The sequence below is a fragment of the Dipodomys merriami genome, unplaced genomic scaffold (genome assembly GCF_024711535.1).
Source record: "Dipodomys merriami isolate MVZ:Mamm:240054 unplaced genomic scaffold, mDipMer1.0.p SCAF_274, whole genome shotgun sequence".
Taxonomy (NCBI): domain Eukaryota; kingdom Metazoa; phylum Chordata; class Mammalia; order Rodentia; family Heteromyidae; genus Dipodomys; species Dipodomys merriami.
This window is the reverse complement of record NW_027204204.1, coordinates 1,202,241-1,222,654: the sequence shown is the minus strand read 5'-3', so window position 1 is coordinate 1,222,654 and position 20,414 is coordinate 1,202,241. Positions and strand designations below refer to the sequence as shown.

Here is a 20,414-nt window from a genome sequence, read left to right as displayed (position 1 = left end):
CCACATAATAAGAAAAAGCCAGAAGTAGCACTGTGGCTCAAGTGGTAAGGCACTTTAGCCTTGAGCAAAAGAAGCTAAGGACAGGGGCCCAGGTCCTGAGCTCAAGTCCCAGGACTGGGGGGGAAAAAAAAGGAACAAGAAAGAAGACGAAAGAAAGGGAGGGAGGGAGGGAGGGAGGGAGGGAGGGAGGGAGGGAGGGAGGGAGGGAGGGAGGGAGGGAGGGAGGGAGGGAGGAGAAGGAGGGGGGAGGGGGAGGAGGAAGAGGAAGGAGGAGAAAAAAGAAGGGGGAGGATGGGGAGGAGGGGGGGAAGGGGGAGGAGAAGGACAAGGGGGACGATGAGGATGAGGACAACGACAACAACTCAAGAGGCCATGTACAGTGTCCTGAGTTTAACTTCAAGAAAAAGAAGAAAGGAAAAGGAAAGAAAAAACCTCCAATAGTAAACAATTCACAATCCTTTTAAAAAAGTCTCTTTAATATACCTGAAGTAATCACTAAAATTGGGTTTATAAAGCTTGGCCACTAGGGGGGAGTCCTGTCCAGCAAATGTATTTAGTTTAAATCAGCAATTTGGAATCCTATTCAAGGTCCCCAGTTCTTATCCTATTGTCTTCAGTGACCAGTGAATAGACTAAGATCTGACTCAAAGCTCTAACCAGAAATTAATACAAAACAACCAGCCCACATTCTGTCCTGAGCTACTGCCTATGGCATAACTGTATAAAGAAATAACAGCAGGCCGAAAGGCACAGTTCAGGTGCCCTGGACACAGTTCTGCTAAGGCCAGGGCCTCCGGGCCTCCGTCCAGTAGAGAAAGCTTGAACAGATGTGGAGTTCTCAAAGGGCTTGCTTGATTTTTTTCTGTCTGGGACAGAGGAGGTTCCAATAACCTCCTCAGAAAGAAAGATGATCACCTCTGGGTTAGATCAGGTTCACCATGGCACAGATACTACCTGTAAAATAGAAGGGGGAACACCCCAGGCAGGGTGGCGGTTTCAACTCTCACTTCCATTGACTGTACTGTGTGTATAAGAGTTCACTAGTGCAAATGGTAAAAAAGAAATCCCCAAAGGTGAGCAAGGCATCTCCTTGCTATGACAACATTCTACCTGTAAGGAAGGGAGCAATCCCAAGAAATAAGAAAAACAATCAAAAAAGAAACTACTAGAGAACTATTTGGTATGCTACGTAATAGATCCTAAGGTGGAAAAAGGTCTTCAAATATAGCAGGGTCCAGATAATCTTTTTTAAATATAGAAGATATAGAGTTTACCTTTAACCTTTCCCAAGAAAAAAGAGCAGTGACTACAAGATTTTAATATAAAATTCAAATGTATTTTATAGTATTATACTGCCTTACAAAAAAATTTCAAATTGCCTTAAGATCCTCAAGTTATGTAAAAAATATTCTTCCAGTCAAAATAATAAACAAAACATAGCCTTTTACTTACAAATATTCTGTGATAAAACATTTTACCAAAAAAAAAGTCCCTATTAGCTTTTAAACTAATATTCTATGATAAAACATTTTATGAGAAAAAGAGAGTCCCTATTGGGGAAGGGAAATAACAAAATGCTGAAATAAGGTACAGGTTGACCCATTGTAACAGTTAGATGTACAGACACTATGTTGAAAATAAACTTCACAACTTTTGGAGGGGGGGAGTTGGGGGTGAGGGAGGGAAAGGATAGTAAAGGAAAACCAAAGGAGGAGGTAACAATGCTCAATAGGAAATGTGCTCATTACTTCACTTATGTAACTGTAACCCCTCTGTACAATACCTTTACAAAAAAAAATTTAAGTTCCCATTAAATTAGCTTTTAAATTTCCTCTAAGAAATGTGATGACATCACTTGTACTTTGTGCTGCCTGGTTTTACTGCTGGTGCTCTACATACATGTACAGTTGCACATCTATGCCTGTTCACTTTCACCAAGACAGCGTGCGTACACACACACACACACACACACACACACACACACACACACACACACACACACACACACACGCGCGCAAAAACATCTAGGTTCACTCTACAAAGTGTTCTTCCACATTTTTTTTTCCCCCAATCCTGGGGCTTGAACTCAGGGCCTGGGCACTGTCTCCGATCCTCTTTTGCTAAAGTCTAGCATTCTACCACTTGAGCCACAGTGCCACTTCTGGCTTTTTCTGTTTATGTGGTACTGAGGAATCAAACCCAGGGCTTCATGCATGCCAGGCAAGCACTCTACCACTGAGCCACCTTCCCAGCCCTCTTCACCATTTTTATTAACATGTATTCCTGAGAAAGGCCTTAACCTCTCTTAACTTCAATTGCTCATCAATAGAATGTTAGTAATGTCTTCCTCACACTGCATGCTAAATGAGATAATGGATGTACAGAAACCAACATCTGCCACAAAGATCTGAACATGAAGTGATCAAGATGACACAAACTGAGTCTTCACTCCCAATTATTAGGGTTTGACTGGGAAAAGGTAGAACTGATGTTCACTCACAGTGAATTTCTGAAAAGAGCTTTAAGATGATAAAAGGAATTGGCCTTACTCTAAGTTGGTAAGGAAGAAAAATGAACTTTGGTTCTCCAAAATAGAAAAATATGGCTTGCAATTTTCTTCCTAGAAAGGGGCTAAAGTGAAAATAGGAAGTTACCAGAACAAACTGGAGGGAGCTATCTTGCCCCCAGGACCAATGACTTTCTACCTTGCCCCGGCTGGAACTCAGTAGGGACACCCAACCACCTCCAGTGTTAGCCAAGTATTCACATTCAGGAATGGAGTCTTCCAATAGAGGCTATACCCCTGATTTTTGTGTGCCCCTCACCCTAGCACTCAGAAGAGGCTGTGAAAATAGTGCTTACAGAAAAGAAATGATACCATTTCAGAACATTCACTTTCATTTTGCTTCCTCAAAGCCATCTTCAAAGGGACATGATGTCACAGACAAAACTTCACAAAAGCAAGTGCTTAACAAGATCCAAGAAAAATCTCTGACTACCTGACTACCTCCTTCATTATTACATACATAATAATTATGAACATGTAGCTAGTATCTACTAGCTACACAGGGCTACTGGAAATTCAAATCAGAAGTCAACCAAACACATACCAATTTCAAAGAGTATCCACAAAAAGTGAAATATCTTAATCACTTTTCAAACTAACTACACTTAAGAATTATGCTACTTGAAGCCAGGCGCTAGTGGCTCACGCCTATAATCCTAGCTACTCAGAAGGCTGATATCTGAGGATCACAGTTCAAAGCTAGCCCAGGTAAAAAAGTCTGTGAGACTCTTATCTCTAATAAACCACCAGAAAACCAGAGTGGCGCTGAGGATCAAGTGGTGGAGCGCTAGACTTGAGCTGAAAAGCTAAGGGACAGTGCTCAGGCCCGGAGTTCAAGCCCCACAACCGAACAAAATGAATAATAAGAATTATGCTACTTGAGGTCACACTCCAAGTTAATTTCATGTGTACATTCACCTTATAATGTAGTTACTAGAAAACCTAAATTGCATAAATGGTTCTGGCTTATATTTCTAGTGAATATTGCTATTCTAGTCTTTAAATTTCGTAAGTCCAATAAAACTACCTCTTGTCAGTCTACTTTATTGTCATTCTAGGGGCAGAAATCCTATGTACGTGCCCACATACCTTCTCTACAAAAATAAAAAATTCCAACAAAAATAAACTTACACACACACACACACACACACATATACACACACACTTTATGTGGATATTGTTGGTACTAACACTTCTGTGATACATTTTAAATCAATTATAATCTGCACTTTATCATCAAATTTTGAGTAAGTTCATTCTGAAGTAATTCCTTTTTGAATACAAGTTAAAGAACAGAGAGCACTGTGTACTTGATCTCAAATTAATTGGTTCAGTACGTGGAAAAACTTTCATTCATTTGACCCCACAGTTATCTATTTCAGTAGAATTTCTTTTAATCTGTGAAGTTCTATGTTTAAAAAAATTCTGCAGCTCAGTGTAATAAAAAAAAGAAAAATGTTTAATTAAAAAAAAACTACAGCAACCAGCTAGCCATCATTATTCATTTCTATCCATGTCATGCTTGAGAAAGCTTTGAATATTTTTTAAAGCTATGGATCCACTAAAGCTGTCAAAACCCAATCTTTGTATCTATCCCACTTCCACATTTGAGTAAATCAGCACTACATTTATAGGTTCATAAAACTTTTTCACTCATCCCTACAACACGGTGGTTTTTACTCTCAATTTGTTCTCATTACCAGCCGAAGTTAATGAGAAGGTCTTAAAGAATGATTTGCAATGGAACTATGACTCTGCTGCAAAGTATCCAGATAAGCTACCCTTGAATTTATTCTAAAGAATCATGGGTGAAGAAGAATACTCTGAAAGTATGCTTTTCTCATCAACATGAAAAACAAAACATGTTGATCTCAAAAGGAAACAGTATGTGTCTTGACAAGAACCAGGAAAGATAATATCAATAAACCCGAGTGAATTACATTTATGAAAGGATTTCATGCAGTATTTTATAGTAAGTGATTACTCTAAAAATCAAGTTCACAGCATTTATCCTACTAGACACAAACCCAAAACATATTTTTCTACATATTTTAACTATAAACAGTAATACTCTGACAAGTATTAAGAATTCTAAACAACACAGTTTCTGAACATAATGAACTGTGTCTTACCAGAAATACCATCTTTTATTCGTTTTCCCTCACAGAATTACACCCAAAGAAAAGGAAGGGGATTTCAGACAGAGCAGCTCTAAGTGTAAGATAAGAGTGTTATAGAAGAGTTACAGACAGTGTCCAAAACTCAGTGACTTTCTTCACATACTTGGTGGGTAAGGAACAGCAGCTCTTCCATCCTTTCCAAGAGGCCGGTCTTCTGTCCCAATTGTAGGCATTTTTGATGAGCGTAGTGCAGGGGATACAGCCTAAGAACAGATCATTATCATTAAAACATAGTAACACTCAAGCAAAGCAGGGGTTCAACATTTCAAAGAATGTGCCTATTGATACTAAATAAAGGAGAAATGCTTCCCCTCACAATATTCACCAGCTGAATGTCAAAAAACACAGCAGACAGTACAAGGAAGGAGATGGCTACAAGCTTTTCATGTAAAAGAAACTGGGTGTGTGAAGGCAGATTGTGCTATCAAAGCAGTCTACAGACCTTTGGCAATCCTTCCTTCCCAGGTCACTACAAGTCAGTCTGTCTTCATGAACACAATCATGACATTAGAACAATGTTTCCAGTAATAACCATCAGATAGTCTGGTTCCTTGCTTGGGACAAGAAGCGAAAGTAGATCTCAAGCCATCTAAAACTACTACTATTTTTAAATTTTTGCCATAAAAAATTTTCACCTTCTTTGCCCATCTCAAAATAGCTTTATTTACAAAATAAAATTCAAAAGAGATCAATTCTTTTTCTATGCAAGATTAGCTTCAAGAATACAAATATACTCTAAAAAAATAAAAATGAAGGCTGGGAAGATGGCTCAGTAGCAGAGTGCTTGCCTTGCATGCATGAGGCCCTGGGTTCGATTTCTTAACAACACATAAGCAGAAAAAGCTGAAAGTAGTGCTATATAGTTCAAGTGTAGAGTGCTAGCTTTGAGCTGAAGAGCTGAGGGACAGCGCCCTGGCCCAGAGTTCAGGCCCCACGACCAACAAAAACTAAAAATAAAAAACTAAAAATGAAAATGAAATACATATAAAGTAAAAATTTTGCAAATACAATGCTTTTATATAGTTGAAAAATAAAATTCAGTTCAAAGACATCTGAGACAAAATCTTGGTCAATAATCTCCAAACTTCACTAACTAGTTAAAGGAATTAGCAGTTGATTTTAAAGTAAACATTTACATGATTAAATGCTAGAAATCAAAGCAGAAACACTCATTTCAACACACAAAAAAATCAATAAAAAATCCAACTCGCTTTGACAGTACTAGGATTTGAATTCAGTGTCTTGTATCAGTTGGTAATCTAACATTTGAGCAATGACCCTAACTCTGCTTTGTGTTGGTTGTTCTGAAGATACAGTCTCACAGACTTTCCTTTCCTGGGCTTGTTGAGATTGACAAACCTCCAGGTCTCAGTCTCTTGAGTAGCTAAGATTGCAGATGTAAGCCATCAGCAGCTGAGTAATTTATAGTTTGGACAGAGAATAAGTCCAGTGACCCAGAACACACAGAACAACCACAATGGCAGCCCATCCATATTACTTTACTGGTTCTCCTTCCTTTCTTCCTATTTCTTTGATTTGTGATTCTTAACCTTTCTATATTTTGCTATCGCCATCACTACTAAAGCACCTAACCTGACTTTCAGGATCTTAAAGACCAATCTGAGGCAGTGCTTGGCTTTCAAAGAAAGTTGAACTCAAAAAGGACTTAGTTAAACAATAAAGAAACATGTCAGTTCTTCTGTGTTTTTCATATTGCCATGTTCTTTTCTTTCATGTAGCTATTGTCTAATTCTAGGTCCTCACACTCCAATCCAACAAAATACCAGATAGAACGTCTACTCTGTCAGGCATAGGTGGCTCATGCCTGTAACCTTAGCTATTCAGGAGGCTGAGATCTGAGGATCATGGTTTGAAGCCAGGCCAAGAAAAAAGCCCAAAGTGAAGCTGTGGCTCAAGTGGTATTCTGCTAGCCTTGAGCAAAAGAAGCTCAGGGACAGCACCCAAACCCAGAGGGTAAAATGTGAAGCCCAAACCTGAGTCCTAGCCAAAATCTTCTCAAGTTCTGTCAGTCTCTGACTACCAAGAAGAATCAGCAATAAGCAGGTTGTTCCTTAGCTCCCAGTACCCAGATCTACTTTGTTTCTTGCTATTTACTCACAGCTCATTCTCACTTAAACCAATGCCCTCCACACCTAGCTCTGACCTGTCTCTCCACATCAAGTCAAATACATTCTTCAAACCCCTTATGATCTATCTCATCAGCTTCTACATATGTGCCACATTAATGGTGTACCTGTTAATTAGTCACAATTGGTGTTAGAAATCTGATCCCCACTCATGTTCAAGCCTGAAATACTGCTGCCTTGCCAGCAAGGCATCTGTACTTAAATAACTAGCCAGAATCCTTAGATTCTCATCTGTCACAATTGTATTGTACAATGTACAATAAGTACATTGTAACTTTATGTATGTGCTCTCTTTAAGTCTACAACCGTCTCAAGTTTAAAGGCAACAATCTAATCATAATGGTAACTTTGATCACTAGCCTCTGTACCCACCACACACAGAAACTCATCACCTAATTTGAAAATGTTTATAGAACAGATGGCTAGAAAAAAAATAAAAAACTAATAAGGTGGTTTCTTAGAAAAGAAACAATGTTTTACACATTTCTAGGTCTCCTGGAAATATCATGAACTAATTCTGCCAAAGGTACAGAGAAATACAAGGATGAGAACAAGAATTTGCTGACTACTGGCCTACTTAATCAACAAAAAATGGTCTTGCCCTCCACTATAATCATGTCTTTTATTAAATTAAACTCTATATACTATTTCCCTACCACAAATCTATGTGGCTAGCTAGAGAGTACAAAGCACATAAAATAATATCATAATACAAACTTAACCTCTTGATTTATTAGATGATTAAAAAGGTATGTGGGCACTAGTTTAAAAATATCTAAAGAAACATATATTTCCTTAGGTCCAATAATATTTAGAAGAATTTAATAAAATAATTGGGTGGCTAGGGACATGGTTCAAGTAGCAGAACAACTTCTTATCAAGCACAGGCCCTGAGTTCAAACCCCTGTGCTGCCAGAAACAAACACAGTAATAAAAAAGCATTCACAAACAAAACCCAATGTGTTAAATACTGTATTAATAACTAAAACACTGTGGCTCTTTTCAAGATATACAAACTTTTTGGATAACATTCAGAACCTAAAATAAGAGCCTTCAAACTCAGTAGATCCAACTATAGGGACAATAACCTCCTATTTAGTAGTTCTTTGATTTTGTGTTCTGGAACTGGAGCTTGAACTCAGGGCCTGGGCCCTGACCCTTATTTTTTTTTTACTCCAGGCTGGTGCTCTACTACTTGTAAACCACACCTCCAATTCTGGCTTTTTGCTGGTTAATTGGAGAGAAGAGTCTCACAGCCTGCCCAGACTGGCTTCGAACTACAATCCTCAGATCTCAAGATCTCAGTCTCCTGGGTAGCTAGGATTATAGGAATGAGCCACTGACACCTGGCTTTTACCAAAGTTTTTATATATGTAGCTGTGGCAGACTCACCCCAAGTTCATCATCATCAGAATTATCAAAGATGTTGTCTAAGTCATGCAGGGAAGGTGCCAAGTCTGTCACCTGTGTAAGGCTACTGGAGCCAGCTCTGCCAGCAGCATTATCTTGTCGGACATCTGTAGAAAAGGGTGGGGGTAGGAAAAGGAAAAAAGAAAACAAGGAAGAGAATGAGCAGATTGATCAATTAAGAAGAAGTGAGGAAAGGGCATGATCTCAATAGGTAAGATCTGCTCGTGAACTTCTTTCCTATAGTTTTATTTAAATTTTGAGACAATTATTTCCAATTATGTTTATCAGTTTTGAAAGGAACTGAAAAACAAACTATGACAAAATATAAATGGGATCAAATTACTACTATAACAATAAGAATATAATTTTAAATTGAGATGCATCTCCCTCACATTCTATTTTAGCAACAATCCAAGTGAGGCAAATAATCATAGTACACACCTGTTTTAGTAGCAGAACTGAAAATAGACATGGCATTTTTCCCATCAGGCACCGGCGTGGAATGACCTGGTGTAGTGACATCCTTGGTACCAAATCCATCCTCTGACTGTGTAATAAATTCAGCCAAACAAAACACATGAACACCAACCCAAAGTGTGGAATATGAGGGAGAACACAAAGAATTAGAGGGTTGAATGGAACTTGTTATGAGCACAAGTATGATAAACCATGGTCTATGCAACCAAAGAAATAAAATATATGTTCTTGCTCTGGAATTTAAACAGAACCAAGAACTTCCCAACATTCCCCTCAATCCTCTGGGGTATTCGGAGTGAAGAGTGGTTTACTCCTAAATAGTACTGGTGGCATTTAGTTAAAGAATGCCATGGTGTTAAAAGCTGCCTTTGGTAACATTTTAGATGCTGAATTATAGTTCAAGCTTTCTGGACCTCCAGAAATTTCTGTAAAGAAATCTGAAAAATAACTATTTCAATTTTTTTAAAAAAGCATTCCCTTTGACTGTACTAGCTTATTTTCATTGTCATACTTCCTCTAATCTTAAGAATGTATCTTTAAATAGCCTAGTATTTTATAGAGCCTTTTAAAGACAGCAGACACATCCAGTACTCACATTTGTGCAGTGGAACAGGAGAAAATTACTAACAGTCTATGCACAGTCTTGCATACTGTTGATATTAATTCAGAAAGTATAAAGGTATAATGCTCAGCACAGTAACATAATAAGTGCTCAAAAAATAGTAGATACTGGTTTTCACTTTTTTTTTCCTTTCCATCTTGGGTACTTTGGAATAATACATAAAGAGAAATAGGAGGGAGCATAGGCCAACAAGAATTAGCATATGAGAGGAAACATGCACTGTATAAGCTCCAGCCTGGAAAATATGTGCTCATTTATGTTCGGCTGACTTTTAAACAAAGGTGAGCCATGACATAAAAAAGGAGCAATATGCTGTTCAATACAATAGTACCAAGAGCATGAACATGGGAACAGAGCGATCAGGCAAGACTACCTCAACATCCGGCCTCCAAAGCCTTCCCACACACATCACGCAGACAGATAGAAACCACACCACGTGGACTCACGGTGTGGAAAAGGGTACCTTGCTCTTCTTCAGGGAGTCTTTCTCTGTCCCTTGTTTGCATTTCTTGTTTGCTGTGAAGATGTACTTTATGTCCCCATCCTCAAAGGTGTACGGGTCATTGACTTCTCCCAGACCATCTCCAGGTTGTTGTGAGAGAGGCGATGGGTCAAGGAAGTGGAGCGGCTGCATCTGGGGCTGCTTGTCTTGCCAGATCTTAAACCGTTTGTTAGGTTGTGCTAGGAGTCTAAAAAGGAAAATGAGTAACAATCTAAACAAGATTAAACAATTTAAAATGATTTGTTGCAATTTAAAAGTATGTTAGAACTTTAAAATAATCTAAAAAAACTATTTTGTGTGTATATGTGTGTTTATTTTTTAAATAGGGTTTTGTTTTTATTTTCTATTTTGCTTTTTGTTTATTTTTTGGTCAGCTGTGGGGCCTGAACTCTGAGCCTAGACGCTGTCCCTCAGCAGTTCAGACGAGGCTAGCACTCTACCACTTGTGCCACAGCGCCACTTCCAGCCTTTTCTGCTTATGTGGTGCTGAGGAAATGAACCCAGGGCCTCATGAGGCAAGCACTCTACCACTGAGCCACCTTCCCAGTCCTGTTTTTGGTTTTTTTTTGGGTGTGTAGGATGTATGTATATGCATTACTGCCCATAACAGGGCCTGAACTCTGGGCCTAGGTGTTGTCCTTTAGCTTTTTCAGTCAAGGCTGGCACTCTATTACTTGAGCTACAGTTCCACTTCTGGTTCTTTTGGGTGGTTAATTAGATTTTCCTGCCTGGGCTGGCTTCAAACTGTGAACCCCAGATCTCAGTCTCCTAAATAGCTAGGATTACAGGCGTGAGCCACCAGTGCCCAAATACACGGCTTTGTCTCCAATTCCACGTGCTACTTAAAAGCACAGGTCCCCAGAACAGACTGCTTAGGTTCAAATCCTGTGTCATTTATTGGCCCCACAACCATGGTTTCTCAGTCACTCAATTAGCATAATAACATGGCTGTGGTGCATATTAAAAAGATAATCTGTAGCAAGCATGTGGAATAATGAGCGACTTAAAGCTGTAGAAATATTCTCACTAGAGATGTTTCTCTCTTATACTTGAATACACATATGGCCTTCCTCAAAAGTGGCAGCATGCAAGGAGGTTGTATGTTGGGAGGTCTCATAAAGCTATACTCCATTCTACCTAGAGGCCAAAAATAATACATACCAAGTAGCCTAAAATGCCACTGGATCTTTACATGCCAGCATGTATAAATAATGACGTATGTGCCTAACCTCATGAAGGACAGAGTATATGAAATTGAAGCGATTCCCACAGTCAAAGTCTTGAACAGAGAAGAAAAGCCTGATTTTCTTTGGCACTGAAGGTTTGGCAGGAAGGGCTGAAGTGGGCCGTGCCCCTTTACCCCCACAACCCCCGACCCAGAGACAGTGACAAGAGGGAGCTGTCTTACCTTTGCAGTGCAGTGCTCTCTGAGGGCCCCTCTATTTTGGTGTCACATCTCTCACCCTGGAGTTCTGGAGGTCGGAACTCAGCATCATCACTGGACGGGAGACGAAAACTTTGCCACCACTTCTCTGATGACTCCAGGTTTGAGGGCCTAATACCAGTATATAAGGCTGTCTCGCTGACCTCTGCCATCAGAGGCAGTCTTTGGCCTACGAGGACAGTTCTGTCATCCAGAGTGGACAACTGCTGAAGTTCAAGCCCATTTCCATACAAGGCTGGATTCACAGGGACTGAAGGTGGGTCCAGACTCTCTGCTTCCTGACCTCGTGGCTGAGGGCTGAGTGTTGGTGGTAGCGGGGAGATAGGAGAACGAGGTGAATCCATAGGATTCAGATTCATTTGCTTGCTTGTGTTTCTGGAAGGCACAGCCATTTGCTTATCATACTTTCGACTACTAGACACCTCTAAAGAGGAGTCCATCCCTGCCAAGCCTAGCTTCTGTCCTGATGTGTCTGGCTCCATGCATAACTCTTCAGCAACAGAGGGCCGGTGGTGAAATGGTATCAGAGGTCTCTTTTGCAACTTGTCTCCTTTTTCTTGTCTTTCTGTTGTTTTGTGCTTAGAAGAAGCAGGAGGTGGTAAAGATGAAGCTGAAGATGGTCCTGCACTGAACCCTGGTTGAGATATTGTGGGAGGTCGGTTGGGTCCTACTGCACAACGTTTTAAAAGTTTATGCCTAAAATGAGAGTTAAAATGAAGTCTACAAATACACATATACAAATAACTGCATCATGAGAACATTAAAAAAGAAATGTCTACGACAAGGCTGCATCTTTTAGCACACATACTGGATGCTAACACATCTACAAGGACTCCAGCTTCTAATTAGATTTATAGTGTCTAAAAAATGCAATTCAGATTGATGGAAATTGAAGAATCAATCACATACAAGTTAAACAAAAAAATTGATTTAAATTATTGATTGGTTGATTGACTGATTGATTGATTGATTGTAGGCCCCGGGGCTTGAACCTGCAGAGCCTGAGCACTGTCGCAACTCAAGGCTAGTGCTCTACCACTTTGAGCAACAGTGCCACTTCTGGTTTTCTGGTGGTTAACTGTAGACAAGAAGTCTCATAGACATTCCTGCCTGGGCTGACTTTGAATTACAATCCTCAGATCTCAGTCTCCTGAGTAGCTAGGATTACAGGTGTGAGCCACAAGTGCCCAGCCTGGATTTAAGAAATTTAACATGCTAATTCTTACAAGATTAGAACTCTACATTTTCCTAAGTCAGTCAACATCTCAGATGACCTAACTCATACTGTATCTTAAGACCTTAAAAATGTAAGATCATCTGCCCTAACAAAATTTAGAATTTTCAATTTCTATTTTATAACACTCTACTAAAATCTAATTAGACTGATTTAAAATGGCTTGTTATTCTATATACTGGAACTAAGATGAAGTCTCCAGAAGTATAATACTAAGATAATAAGGGTTAAATCCTAAGAGAACTTAATAATTTAATAGGATAAAAATACTAAAAACCTTACTTGATTCTTATTACATGCAGAAAAGATGGGATCTAGGACAATTACAGACATATTACAGTGGGACAGAAGTGACAGCCTGTGAAAGGGTGCATGTATACAGATGTACCTGAACCATTTCATGTAAGCAAGAATAAATACCATGTCTGCTCACATGCTAACACACTTCTTGGCAAGCATAAGCAGCATGAGAAATGGCTTCGGGGCCCACTACATGATACCAAGGTTTAATCTGTGCAACAAAGTTATATAGCAGGTCAGCCAGTTCCTCCCAATATATAAATCATTCCCAGGGAAAAATTGTAAGCTCTCCTGCAGTGTAGCAGTAACTCTTCGAAGCCACTAGGGTGGCATTAAATTACTGCTGCATTGCACTAAATGATGCCCTAGTGGGCAGTAAAATGGATTTGTGTGGCACAATGGGATGGTTTAGTGGGACAGCAGGATGGCAGCCCTGCTCCATAAGACCATTAGATAGCGTGAGGAGTAGACCATTCCATAATGTGTTTGATAATACTGCAGTAGATAATCTGAGAACACTCTTGCCATTGCTACTTTAAAAATTAAAGAATTCCTGACTTTGAAGAGGGTGGTCTAAGCATAATGCTACTGACAGTACAACATAGTACCACACTAACTGAAGAGAAGCTAATTGTAAAATATCTCAATCACATCATCTAAATGTCTCAACATTTGAAAAGCTAGGCTCGATATTTTCACATAACAACTTTGTTACTTGGATTTTCTCACAGATTTAATGTATCAGTCCTTTGGTAGTTGTTTTATTTTTATGGCAAACTCTTCCAAGTAAGAACTTCTGTAAATAGGATAATATCTTACAGTTGTTTCTTACAGCAGTATCAAGTGACTCAACTAACAATGCCAAATAGGTACAATCAGGACTGTGCCCACAGGTAGGAGACAATCCTAGCAAATCCCTGTTCAGGGAAGAAATCAGATCTGGGCAGGCTTCAGGAAGATCAGGCTTAGAAAGCCAACTAGTCGCCAGATGACAGATGGTAGGAAAACACCAGAAGCAGGGCCAGAGAGAACAGGAGGAAGATGCAGTGGCTAAAAGAATGAGGAGTAATTGAAAACAGACATTTCAAAGGAAGTCATGTGAAACAGTAACAGATTAGAACTGGAAAATGAAGAAAAGTAGATAAATGATTACATTAATGGGATAAGAAAGGAAAAGTATAATAGAAAGATTACAATAAGTAACCTGGCTCAGGGTGAAAACAGACATGTGAACATTAAGAATGTTCCTTTCCCTCCTCCCTTCCCTCCCTTCTGCCCCCACCCCCTTTGCAGGTGCTAAGGATCAGAGACAGACCTCACTTGTGCTCACAAGTGCTCTATCACTGAGCCATACTCCCAACTGCAAGGATACTTCTTAAAAGCACCCTCAAAATAAAAGACTAGATGACCTGAGAGGTAAGGTGTAGAGATAAACATCTGGAGGTCTTCGTTATGGTACCCTGGTATGCACACAGCTATTAAAAGACCCAACGGTGTAAGAATTTGGTGAAGAAATAAAAGCAGTAATTCCAGAGCACAAAGGAAAAGCATTATTCATTTGCACTGAAAATGAAAGATATGTGATATAAGTAGGTAAAAAGGTTATTTGGGGGGAGCAAAAATAAAAAATCTAGATTATGGAAAAGAATAGGAAAAGTCAGACAAAGACACAAGTCAATCTATGGACTACAACTTGGCTCTGAGTCATCCATCAATCAGTTCTAACAGAAAATGCTTTTCCATTACACAATTCGTAAGGGCCTAGAGACAAAAGTAAAAACAAATCCTCAGCTGCAGCATACCACATCTACCCTAAAACCAGAGGAGAACCTCACGTGCTCAAAGGACTCTTCACAAGCAAGCAACTTCCTAAAAACAGTGCTCCTTAGCCGGGCACTGGTGGCTCACGCCTGTCATCCTAGCTACTCAGGCGGCTGAGATCTGAGGATCGCAGTTCAAAGTCAGCCTGGGCAGAAAAAGCCCGTGAGACTCTTATCTCCAATTAACCACTCAAAAACTGGAAGTTGCACTGTGGCTCAAGCGGCAGAGCACTAGCCATGTGCACAAAGAGGCTCAGGAACAGTGGTAGGCCCTGAGTTCATGCCCCACAACTGACCAAAGGAGGAAAAACAAAAAACAAAAAACAAAACACGTGCTCCTTGAAAAATCAACCAGGAGTTTCATTAGGCTGACAGAACATCTCTCAACAAGACACTGCCCACCAAGGCAGAGCTTGAGCTTGATAACAGTATCATCAAAGGGGCAAGAAAGGATAGGCAAAGGAGGCCAAAAATGTTTCTACCAGTGTACCTACCCAGAAAGGTTTGCATTCTTGACCTGCAACCCAAGTCATTAATGCTATATTAAAGACCACTGAACTAAACTAAGAAATAAGTAGAAATCTTCTACATATGCTTATATAAAGTTTAAGCACTAACTGATTCAAAAATACATACTTTAGAAGCAGAGCTACCCATTGCCTAATAAGTGAAAAATCATCAAACAATTAAACTAAGGGATAAAATGTATATCCATGAACTCTAATGAAGATCCAAGACAGTAAGATTCTTTACTACCCCAACAAGTGGAATATTCTTGAGGACACCTAAATGGATGCGCAATTAAGATATCAGGACTATAGGCCTTGTAACTTTTAGCAGGTGTTCCTAAATTCCTACCTTAGTCATCAAAAAAAACAAAACAAAACACTTCCTAATTATCTACAGAAGGTCAGATTTATCAAAATTCTACTAACTTCAGCCAATCTTGTTTTCAACCTGTTTTAAATTTTCTACTTTAAAAATTGAAGAAGTTAAATACTGCCATTTAACTGGCTAAGAATTTCTTGCCAAACTCACATCCTTTACTTTTAAAGTAGCTAACTGTAAGAAACTGTGGGAACAGTCAGATTGCAGGAGTACTGCTTAATAAACTGAGTCCTGACAATAAGCTCTATCATGTGCATGTAAGGAAAGACTTCTTCCTTGGTGTGGGGGTGTGAGGGGAGGAATTCAAAACTAAACAAAGGACAGAGACAAGTGGCCTGAGAGGCTGGGAGATGAGCCAACCAAGTATGCCATCGCTGCCTGCTGTTCTGCTGTCTGTGTACCCACCTGGAACAAGAACAGCTGACTCTTTGGGTTGGATCCACAAAACCCCAAGCAGCAGGACTGTTAGCAGGCTCTTCTTCAAGTGTTGGAGTTGACATCTGGCTCCTCCTAAAAAGGTTAAAAATGTGACTTACTTGCCAACATGAGCTAATATTCTTCTATGGCAGGGGTGGAGAATGTGTGGCTGCTCAAGGCCTACCAAATCATTTGGCCCATGATGGATCAGATGTGCATGCCGCCCAAGCAGCTAGAATTACAAGTTTGAGCCACTGCGACCAACTCTATGCCATTCTTTAGCTGATAAGGCACTTGACATTTTTCCTGAGGAATCAAGTGACGTATGTCAACCTTATCAACTTTGTTTTGAATTTTACTCTAAAAAGGTAAAACACGTGTAAAGCCATGTCAAGTGTGGTCACAGAGGGTATGACGTGACTGTTTCCATGTCGCAGTTGAAAGGTGGTAACTAACCCATGACCAGCACATAACCCACAAACATACTTGGACTGGGCTCGGTTGAGGATGCATTCCTTCCACACTCGATGGACCATATGATTGTGGAGATTTGGAGGAATCTTCCCCGATCTCTTTGGACTGTGCATAGTTATCATGCCCCCATCTTGGGAACCTAGGTGACTGGCAGCACTCTGCATACCTCCACTTTCACCTAGAAAGCAAAGACAATTTGTAGTGGTAGAATTTTCTGGAAATGTCCCCGGATACACAGGCTATTATATTCAAAATAAGCATTTCAACTGTCAGAACTCCTGAAGCTTTATCCATATTCCTTCGCATTAACACTACCTATAGGTAAGAATAAAATTTGTGTCAGGACATTTTCTTCTGCTCTACATTATCTGTATGAATCTTTGTGTTCTCCCTAACATAGCTGATCTGATCAACTCACAACTGTAAGGCAATTCACATACAGAGGTGTTCCTACTCCACCTGCACTGGATATAAGTATAAGAAAGGAAGCATAATTACAACAATAAAGACTCAAACACATATTCCTTGAATTTTTAAAACAGAATACAACAAATAAGTCTCAAGGCCAAAGCAGTAGAGAGAGCTTGATGCTCATTTAGCTCAATGGTTGTATAATATCTGTAAATGGTGCCCATGCAGAAAAAAGGATTTAACAGCACAAATCTTTTAACAAGGTCAAATTTCAAATTTGTGTGTACAACTGTTTGTTCCCACATTTGACATTACTTATAAACACTTAGTGCTACAATACTGAAAAGGGTTGTCTTGGCATTTTATGTCAGAGGATTAAAAGTTCACTGGTCTCTCTTTCTCTAACTCCAGTTGATATGTAACCCATTTCTTCTGCTATGTTCCCAATGACCACTGGTGATACTAGTCAGTGGGAATGTTAATACTCCTTTTTGATATAAGACAAAGCCCATATCCATTAATTTCACCTATTTGATTTATTAAATACATTATTAGGTTTCTAGAAAACCTCCACTCCTATCCAAAAAAAAGAAGCAACCTTATAACACAAGCTATTCTTCATAGCAATGCAATACAACACGATCATTACTTGATCTTAATAGTTAGCCCTATCTCTAACTTTAAACACAAAGCAAAACAAAAACCCGAATGTTTACATGCTAGAGAACTGAAGCCTTCTGGTACCCCCCACAATTATCATTATTTTATAGTTAACATAGTTGAAGCACAAGAAGCGTAGTCTTTCATTGTTACTTCTTATTGTGAAAGTTGTCTGGCTTGGTTCATAAAGTAAAAGAATTCAATTCAATTTTACAACTGTCCATCATAAACACCAAAAAGCAGTTCATATGCACACAGTATCCTCAAAAGGAAAAGGTAGGGGAAAGCAAGCTACAGAGATGCTTCTCGTTGAAGCTAGACAAATACTCTTTAGTAGCACTTAATAAACTAAAATGTAGGTGCTAGCTTACAGGGAACTAAACAAGTTGTAAAATGTATATTGGATGTTGCTACCTCCAAGGATAAAGACAAGTAGAAGTACCCATCCCAGTAAGATGAGTAACTTCACCAAAACTATTTGTCCCTGATAGATCCCCTGTTAAACAGAACCTCTTGGCCATTGGAGATACAAAGGAATCTACACTTATTTATTTAGGAAAAATGCCAATATTCAATGCTGGAATGACAGCACTCTTCTTCCTGCACATAATTCAGCATCCTATGACATAAAAATCTTGCCAAATTTGTTTTAACATAAGCATACCAGAATCTTTTAACTTGTTTAAAAGAGGTGACATAAAAGCTTTATTTATCCAACATCTAGCATGATGCCATATTTATAGAGTAAGAGGTAGGGGCAGGACTGAAGGACTATGAAGTCCACATGAAACTCAAAATGGAAAATTTCTTGGGGTTTCTTTGGAAGGTTTAAAAAAATAATAATTATAGCCAGGTGCCAGGGGCTGTGGTTCAAAGCCAGCCCAGGCAGGAAAGTCTATGAGACGCTTATCTCCAATTAACCCCTCAGAAAATCAGAAGTGGCACTGTAGCTCAAGTGGTAGAGCATTAGCCTTAAACTGAATTGCTGAGGGACAGTGCCCAGGCCCAGAGTTCAAGCCCCACGACCAATTAAAAAAAATTAAATTAATTAAATTGTACATATCATGGGACTTGAACTCAGGCCCTGAACACTGTCTCTTAGCTTTTGTGCTCAAGGCTAGCATTCTACCACTTGAGCCATAGCCTTGCTTCTGGCAAGGCTGATTAATAGGAGCTAAGAGTCTCATGGACTTTGTTACCTGGTCTGGCTTTAAACTGAGATCTTCAGATCTCAGCCTCCTGAGTAGCTAGGATTCTAAGTGTAAGCCACCAGTGCCTGGCCAGACATCTTGTATTTGAAGGGTGAAATTTATAGTTCTGAACTGACAGGCAGACAAGGCATTATGTATAAAGCAAACCATCAATTTTAAGGTGAATATAAATTTGGCAAAAAAAACCTAGAAACCGACAAAGAAAAACTTAATACTTTAGTGTACTTGCTAAAAATTCAAACTGACAAAAACAAATCTAATTTCAATCTTTACATTAATATACTTTGTCTATGATGAATGCTACAAAAGGTTATTTATAAAAGTAGGTTTTTCTTTTCCAGTTTAAAGTAGTTGTAGTAAAACTTGATGGCAAAATCTTTTCACAAGGGGCTGGGAAGGTGGCTCAGTGGTAGAGCGCCTGCCTTGCATGCCAGAGGCCCTGGGTTCGATTCCTCGGCACCACATAAGCAAAAAGAAAAAAAGCCGGAAGTGGTGCTATGGCTCAAGTGGTAGAGCGCTAGCCTTCAGCTGAAGAGCTGAGGGACAGCGCCCAGTCCCAGAGTTCAGGCCCCATGACCAGACCACCCCCCCCCCAAAAAAAAAAAAAAAAAAAACCTTTTCACAAGGAAGCATTCAGATCTGCTCTACTACTTGAACTTGGCTGCAGTCATCCCTCAGGACCCACTGGAGACTGGCTCCTAAACTCACTATGAATACCAAAATCAAGGATCTCCAAGTCCTTTATATAAAATGTAGTATTCACATATAATCTACACATATTTTCCTATATCTTGTAAATTAGCTACAGGTTACTTAGAACAGGCAAAATAATGCAAATGTTATGTAAGTAGCCTTTATATTTTTTGTTTAGGGAACACTGAAGGAAAAAAAAAGTGTGTGTGTGTGTGTGTGTGTGTGTGTGTGTGTGTGTGTGTGTGTGTGTGTGTGTGTGTGTGTGTGTGTGTGTTCGTTCAAGACAAGGCAGTTTATTTACTTGAATGCTTTCAATCTGTAATCTGAAGGAAAAAAAAGTGTGTGTGTGTGTGTGTGTGTGTGTGTGTGTGTGTGTGTGTGTGTTCGTTCAAGACAAGGCAGTTTATTTCCTTGAATGCTTTCAATCTGTAATTAATGGGGTCTATAGAAACACAACTGTGGATACAGCAGGCCGACATTAACATCTTTCTACCGTCTTAGCAATTACATGGCTCTTCAATACAAAGATTAAGTGTTGTCTACTTTGTTTCTTCTGTCAGTTGTGGGACTTCAACTCAAGGCCTAAGCGCTGTCCCCTAAGCTCTTTTACTCAAGGCTAGCCCTCTACAATTTGAGCTACAGCATCATTTCTGGTTTTCTACTGGTTAACTGGAGATAAGAATCTCACAGACTTTCCTGCCCTGGCTGACTTCTAACTGTGATCCTCAGATCGCAGCCTCCTGAGTAGCTAGGATTACAAGTGTGAGCCACCAGTAACCAGCATGTTGTCACTTCTATGTCTCCCACAGAGTATCTGAATAGTTCCTTCTAAGTAACTTAATAATGCGTGCTAAAATTAGAGTTTTGAGTATTACTTTGAAATGTTTTAAACTCCTAGCTATATATTACAGTATTATTTATAAGATGCTCTTACATATACTATCTAATGCTCCTAACA

At 39.5% G+C, this 20,414-nt stretch overlaps 1 protein-coding gene across 3 annotated transcripts in view; it reads right to left on the bottom strand.

Annotated features, from left to right (window-relative positions):
* LOC138837712 (mediator of RNA polymerase II transcription subunit 13-like) overlaps positions 1-20,414 on the bottom strand; it is a 200,213-nt gene that overhangs the window by 35,532 nt on the left and 144,267 nt on the right. For all 3 annotated transcript variants that reach the window (XR_011375419.1, XM_070036665.1, XM_070036666.1), the window contains exons 8-14: positions 16,494-16,659; positions 15,996-16,100; positions 11,313-12,044; positions 9,866-10,091; positions 8,745-8,850; positions 8,286-8,410; positions 4,850-4,949 (exon numbers count right to left, since the gene is read on the bottom strand). Coding sequence is in view for 2 of the 3 variants with exons in the window: in XM_070036665.1 (XP_069892766.1) it covers positions 4,850-4,949; positions 8,286-8,410; positions 8,745-8,850; positions 9,866-10,091; positions 11,313-12,044; positions 15,996-16,100; positions 16,494-16,659 (1,560 nt within the window). In the remaining variant the exon portion in view is untranslated. The remainder of the gene's footprint in view (positions 1-4,849; positions 4,950-8,285; positions 8,411-8,744; positions 8,851-9,865; positions 10,092-11,312; positions 12,045-15,995; positions 16,101-16,493; positions 16,660-20,414) is intronic.